Here is a 7,780-nt window from a genome sequence, read left to right on the forward strand (position 1 = left end):
TGCAAATGTACTAATATTTTAGTTCGACCGCCAAGTTATTTTTGTTTTAGTTAACATTGACGGTAGATGTGGCATGTCATTGATGACGAGGCAAATGCACGTATGCAGGAAACATTCCACATCAATCAATAGTGTTTTGAACTAAAATGTCAGTGATTTTTTCTCATTATTACCACTCTTTGATGACTTCGTGATTCTGCCTTCAATGGCTTAGCAATTCCGACAAACAACTCGGTAAGAAGTATTGATTCCGGCAAATAACCCCCAACGCCATTCTTCAAACCCCAATTTTGTTGCAATTCTAGCTTATCCTAGTTGAACTCACTCTAAGTCAAGACCTTCAAGACTTTGGAATGGAGCTATGTGTGCAAGCAACTCTCAACATTCACCTCAACCATTGAAGGATGAAGGGGGAAAGGGAAGTGGAGTTGTGGAGGAGGGTTGGTGGGTGGGTGACCACAATGGTGGATACATCTTGATGAAGCCGCCACAAGTGGTATACAATGGAAGGATTGTTGGAAAAGAAGGGAGATATTTTCTTCAAAAAGATAGAACTGACAAATTGATACCTAGTTACTTGACCTAAAGCGGGAAAATCACTTTTGACATGTGTATTTGTCACGTTGTCCTTTACTTGTCACGTCGTAAAAAATAATAACGAAAATAGATACAACTTGATAGTTGAACTAAATTAACATTACATTTATATTTTTGTAGATTAAATTGATCGTTTTCATAATATATGCACGGAATTGTCACTATTTGTAAAATGCAGATACTAAAGTGGTTATTTACACATTAAATTATTAATGTGTCATGCCATCCAATCTCGTTACAAGGTTGGATATTATATAACAAGGCCATTACAAGGATTGATAATGGAACCGAAGTTCCTAAAAAAAACAGGATTGTCTATTGTTCACAAAATCCAAACACACAGCCACCAATGAGAATTGCTTTGTCAATTTCATTGATGCAGTCCATGCGGAGATCACAACATATAGATAACAAAATAATTGTAGGCCTGTGAAAGCGAAAGTTAATTGCTAGCACATAGTATGGGAAATATTTTCTGACTTTTGTACGCCAGCCACCAATTAAGACCTTAATCAAATCCAAAATGAATCAGTCTCTCTAAATCCATCCTTATCTACTTGTTTGTGTATGATTCAATCAACAGAATTTCATAATCAGCTGATACTAAGAAGAAAGAGAAGAGAATAATATGAAGAGCCATGTCTCAGAAAGGGTTCAGCCTTTTGCCAAGTGCCTCCAGAGTTGAGATCACCTCGGAATAAAACTTGGAGAATTATTACAATTTTCAAGGTGACAAAAGTGCATGTCAGATTTTTTTATCCTTATAAAATCGAAGACAAGTATGGTAATTTACAACAGCCTGCTCAATCAAGACCTCCTGGTAAAGGAGATGTCATAGATTAAAGCTACACACATGCTCAACAAAGTTCTTACTCTCAATCTCCCTTAATTATGTTGCAACCCTTCACTACTTGCTTTACCTTTCTTCATAGGAAGACCAAATTCTTCCTCAATAAACCAAGAATCAAGGACATGATGAGTGCGTGCCGCAAGAGGAGACAATCCAACAGAAAATTCACTTCAAGTTCTGACTTGTCAACCTCTTCTTTCCTTCACATGGAGCTCTCTACTCAGTTTCATCAAGTTTTCAAGCTTATCGACACTAATGGGGATGGGAAGATATCAGCTACTGAGCTCAGTGAAGTGCTCTCATGCCTTGGATACAACAAGTGCACTGCTGACAAGGAAGCTGAAGGCATGGTGAGAGTGTTGGACTTCAATGGAGATGGGTTTGTGGACTTGGATGAGTTGATGATTGTCATGAATGGCATGGAAGAAGAAGAAGAAGAAGAGAAATTTGGAAGTGGCATGGAGCATGGTGGTGGTTACCTCATGGATGCTTTTCTTATCTTTGACACTGACAAGAATGGCCTAATTTCAGCCAAGGAACTGCAGAGAGTTCTGATCAATCTAGGGTGTGATAATTGTAGTCTTAGAGAGTGCAAGCGCATGATCAAAGGGGTTGATAAAAATGGAGATGGGTTCGTGGATTTTGAAGAATTTCGATCCATGATGCAAAGTGGACTTGCCAATTAGATCTTGAAATGGGTTTGTGCTGTATTTCAATATTATTTCCTTTGTTTTCTTCTTTTTTTCACTGTACAACATATCTTAAGATAGCATAATGTGACATGTTTGCCAGATGATGATACTGTTTAAGTATGTGGTTAAAGGTTTGTTTATCAAGTTTATGTATATGTAAAATCATCTATTGAAAAAAACTATCAGCTTAAACAAATTTTAATACTTTAAGGAATTGGTCTCTAGTTTTAGTTACGATTTAGTTATATATGATATCCCATAATTATCTATTTACTGATTAAAAAAAACCCGAACTCCTTATTTAATATAATAATGTAAAAAAATAGAAAATGTGTACATTAATGGAGAGATGCATAGTATTATGTTATGGTGTATAATTATGTCAAACTTAAGGGATGCAAGTATTGTTTGCTTTTTTCTTTTACTTCACGAAGTACTGCATAGGAGTGTCAAATAGCAAGATGACTGATTAAGCAACGCAATTTCGTTTTGATTAAGTTGATTGAATACTTTAGAGGACAATTATTGTATATAAACTGTTTAGGAGATTACTTTTCAAACAAGCATTTTGTGGTGAGATAGATAATGCCTTTTGAGCAAGGAAAATTATAGGGTGACATCACAAGTACACAGAAGAATGAACACGTGTCTCTGATTTCATATCTCGGTTTCATGTGCACTCTTTTCCTTGGGATTTTTTTTGTGATCAAGTGGATGTCATTTGATGAATTTGTCTCACACTATCAAACTGTCTCCCCACTCTGATGATTTGATCTAACAAAGAGAGAGAGAGAGAGAGAGAGAGAGTTATGGACACTGTTCTCTTTGACTCTTTTGTCTATTCCTCAAAAAGAAAATGTCAATTTGTTAGGCTATCCTTGTGCCTTGAAAGAGTACATACGAGTCATATTGGATACCACACTTTTCACAACATGCCAAGGAAACGTGGAACTTTGGTGGAGTCCTCAATAGCTCAATCGATGTCAATGAAAATGAGCATGAATTTTTATCATGGGATGTCTTTATTTTTCTTTTGTGTTCTGTGAATGCATATTGTCCAAATATTGTGAATTCTGTTTTATACTCCAATCGTTCTAAAATGATTGATATTTTAGATTTTTTTACACATTAAGAAAATAAATATTTTAAGAGAATTAATATTTATTAGAGGAATAATTTTAGTATAATATCTTTATTCTCTCTTAATTTCAATAAACATATTATTAAGTATTTTAAAATGATATTATTTATTATAAGAAAAAATTGAAATAGATATTTAAATATCTCATTAAAAAGTAAGAGCATAAGTTAATTTGAATTTTTTTCAAAGTTAAAATTACAATTATTTTTGGGACAAAGAGAGAATTGTTTTTCCATGCTCCGTGCCAATCATTTAATTAAGCTTCGGTATTATTATTGATGGAAAAAAATCTTTTCATGGTGAAACTTATCATCTTTATAGATCATTATGTACTGTAGCTTAGGCAAGCATGAATAGATCACGTTATTTTAGGGTATTTATAGTGAAGAATTCACTGGTTAGAAAATAAATTAAGAAAAGGATGAAATCAAATTATACAGTATAATATTTATCAACTATTATATGGCTCAATAATTTTTAATTAAATAATATTTTTTTAAAAAACTTATGGTTAGATTCAAAGTTCATTTCATACAAATAAATATTATACTAATACAAAGTTATTTGATATTTCATTTATACAGATTAAAATTATTTAAATATTCACAATTCATCTTAAAAACTAAACTCATATAATAAATGAGCTGAGTTTACTCCGGTCATGTATAGTTTGACTCAATTGTTTCATGAATCAATCCAATATATATTGAATAAAATGGCTTAATTGTAAAAATAGTCATCCTATTTCTCCCAACTCACTAAGTGGGTCTCCCTACATTTTAATTCACTATTAGAGTCTTTTTTTTTTAAAAAAAAATTTGGCTATTTGAATTCTCATGATTAAAATTGAATGTTGACTCTTAACAAAAAATATTGTTTGCCACATGTCATTATGTAATTGTTCGTTGATTGACATGTGTCATTAATTAGATAATGACACCTGATCGTTAACGTTTTCTCTTAACAGTCAACATCTAATTTTTGCTCTGAAGACACAAATGGTCAATTTGAAAAAAAATAGAAAACTCTGATAGTGAATTAAAATATAGAAAGACCAATTTAGTAAGTTAGAAAAAATAGGAAAACTATTTTTGCAATTAAGCCAATAATATATTTATATTATTAAATTCATATAACTAGTTTTTAAATTAGTTTTATATTATTTTTAATTTTGTATGAAATAAATAAATATAAAATAATTATAATTAAAATAGAATCAAGTGATTCATGAGCTTGTATCAAGTCGAGTTCGAACTAAAAAAAAGTTCATATTGAACTCAAATCAAGTTTCAAGTCAAGTTAATTCTTATCAAGTGGAGTCTAGCTAGATGTAGCTCAACTTAATTTGAGTTAGCTCTACTTATAATTACGACACAACAATTAAATCTATCCATTATTGAAATCGATAAATTCGTTTAAAAAGTGTTGATAACGTCAATGTTATTCTTCAATATATAGATACCAACAAGTTGTTGGTTTAAGTAGTACTGGATTCGGTATCTTTAAGCAAGATCTCACCAAAGGCGACTAGCTAGATTTCTCGATAAAGATTAGTTATCAACAAAGTCAATAAATATTTCGTACCAATAGCATAATAAAAAGAATTCTTCAATATTATGGATGTAGTGATTTCTTTCTTGATGAGTTAATTTTATTGGGCCTATAACTCACTCATCATTTGCAATAGGCAGTTGCTATTGGCTCCAACCAAAGTGTTATTAGCCCTTACCACCATTCCAAAACTCCAAATTTACCCTTACACACAATACACAATGGAATCACGCTTCTGCTACATTAGGGGGTGCGAAAACTATAATCAAGATTTTGTTTTATAGTATATAACAAAATTTTGATTTCATTGTATTATTTTTGGCACCTTCCTCACATGCATAATGGTTCATGGAAAAACTGTATAACAAAATCATGATTTGATTGTGATCTTCATTGAGACACACAACAAATTCATATTTTTGTTGTTTTTTAATGATTTTTTATTAATTATAAATGAAACTTACCTTTTTCTAAAGTAATTAAATTAATTGTGATATAATTTACCATTTTTAATAGTACTCAATATCTTTTTTAATTAAAATTAAATTAATTGGATACAAGTTATTATTTATAAAGGTAATCAAATTAATTATTATAAGAATTACCTTTATTAATAGTAACCAAATCAATTCATGATATTAATTTGATTACAGTGAAAAAGAGTAATTTATCTCATCATTAATTTAAATTTATATAAAAAGATAATTTATATAATAATTAATTCGATTACTATTAAAAAAGTAATATGTGTTGTCATTAATATAATTTATATCAAAATTAATTCAAATAAGAAATATAATTTATTTTTACAATTAATTTTTTCGTGCGTGACAATGACATGGACCAATTTGGAAAAGGCTTTCAAAATGCTTTCAAAATGTAAAAGTTTTAGGGGTGTTTCTTCTAACCCATAAAAATCAAGCAACACCTCCTTTTATATTTCAGAAAGCCCAACCAATTAAAATGTAAAAGCAGGTGTTACTTGATTTTTATAGGTTATAGAAAGCTTTAGCCAAGTTTTAGTTGTCAGATTAACTTTTTAGACTGTTTTTATTTCTTTTGATCATGGTATTGACATGAAATAGCTATGCTAGAAGCAGTGATTAATATTCGTTAGCTATTGTGAGCGCACACAAGATGAGTATTCATCTCTCAGCATAGTTTACTTCATAACCACTTGATTAAGGGACACAAATCTCCATCATTTGTGCTAACAATTATTGGATTATTTTTTTGTGGTTTACTTGCTGTAGTATCAATGCCCCCCTTTTACATTCTGGATCACCCTTTCTGTAATAAAAGAGGTTGTTGACAGAAGATTTATGGGGTGTACTGGGTTGTATTTTTAGGCTAAACTTTGGCTCCTTTTTTGTTCAGTGGGTGTACTGGGTTGTATTTTTAGATTTATCTGTATTGTTGGGCCATGCTTTACGAGCCTTTCTCTCTTTAGCTGGGCTTTAGTTGGCCCATTTTCTGTTGTACCGATGACCAGAACAAAAACTTGAGTGATGCTAGTTGCACACTTGCACTTCAATTGAATTAATAATTCGAATTTTATTTTATTTTTAAAAGATTAATATTTAATAAATTGTAAAGATTTTCTTAATAGTACCCTATTTTGAAATATATTAAAATTTTCTATTTGAAATTCTTGTTAAATAAATACGGTGCTCTTTATTTTTCCTTGAAAGATTATATGTCTGTTTAGTGTTTAGTAGTTTTGATTAATTTGGAAAAACATTATTTTTCGTTTGGTCAAAAGTTCCCTCAATAAAATTATTATTATAATTATAAGTTTATATAATCTAATCCAGACACTTCGGAATTAGGGTTTAAGCATTTGGAAAATCTTATCAAAAGGTCTTGCACTTTTGCTCAACCTGTAAACTTACAACCAAACCTTGCTGATGTCCATGATACTAAATAGTTAGTTTTTAATCATTTCATCAACACACTTAACTGCATCTTTCAGATTCCCTGAATTGGGTAAGTTGTTTTGTTTAGAAGCCTAATCCATCGTGCGCAAGAAAGAAAAAATCTTTATATGATTAATTCTATAAATAAATGAAACAAACGTTGCATGATCAGGTACATACATCTCAATCCTGACATGAGTTTTGTTTCATATAATATTTTTGTAGTAATTATAATAATATGATAATATTAATAACTAATCGAACCCTTAATTTTACTTTTTTAAGCTGCTTTGATTGGACAACGAAGGACGAGAGTGATATATAAAACCAAAGGACTATATCTGTCTTGCAATCTATCAGTTTTTAATTAAATCAAAGAATAAAAAATGAAACCAAATAAACATACTCTGTTAACGATGGATTTTATATCTCAAGTGGCTTAATCGACATCTTTTTTAAGTAATTACCTAAAGCAGATACCCGATCGACATTGTGACACTTTCACTAGTATCTTAGACATTAATCTATTTGAGTTGTTTAGGTTCTACCAACAATCATTCCTTTCCAAAATAGAAATTTTAATGGCGAAAACGAATTATTGAATAAAAATAAAAACACTTTTTCATTGATAAGTTAAACTAGAATGTATTAAAGAACCCTGCCGAGTCATGTTTCTAAGTAATCATTCTTTCAAAGTGTATTTGATTAAAGACAATTCCTTTTCTCATAGATATCAAACACCAATGTGTCACAGAAGCGTTCCTTTATTATAATATATAGCGTTTATTGTAAGTTCCCTAAGCTCCAACAAAGTTCAATTTTATTACTAGTAAACTTTTAAAATTCGCCACAGAAGTTTCTAAGTACTATAATTGCATGCACTTCCAAATATGTTGGAACTAAATTCTTTAAGCTTTGCTACTATTTCCTTTTTTCCTCCTAGGCGTATCAGCCTACATTAATAATTTATATATAAATAAGAATACAATATAAATATAAAAATTCGTCTCCAAATGAATAATATATTGTTTTA

The 7,780-nt window shown here is 30.5% G+C and overlaps 1 protein-coding gene across 1 annotated transcript; it reads left to right on the forward strand.

Annotated features, from left to right (window-relative positions):
• Positions 1 to 975: 975 nt before the first annotated feature.
• LOC100799475 (calmodulin-like protein 7) lies at positions 976 to 2,241 on the forward strand. The gene has a single exon (XM_003517011.5). The coding sequence runs from the start codon at positions 1,489 to 1,491 to the stop codon at positions 2,131 to 2,133; it is 645 nt and encodes a 214-aa protein (XP_003517059.1). The 5' UTR covers positions 976 to 1,488; the 3' UTR covers positions 2,134 to 2,241.
• The last annotated feature ends 5,539 nt before the right edge of the window (positions 2,242 to 7,780 follow it).

The sequence above is a fragment of the Glycine max genome, chromosome 1, assembly GCF_000004515.6.
Source record: "Glycine max cultivar Williams 82 chromosome 1, Glycine_max_v4.0, whole genome shotgun sequence".
Classification (NCBI taxonomy): Eukaryota; Viridiplantae; Streptophyta; class Magnoliopsida; order Fabales; family Fabaceae; genus Glycine; species Glycine max.

What these genes read in the sequence shown, in the direction of transcription:
- LOC100799475 (XM_003517011.5), top strand. Translation starts at nt 1,489, where the DNA reads ATGTTGCAACCCTTCACTACTTGCTTTACCTTTCTTCATAGGAAGACC.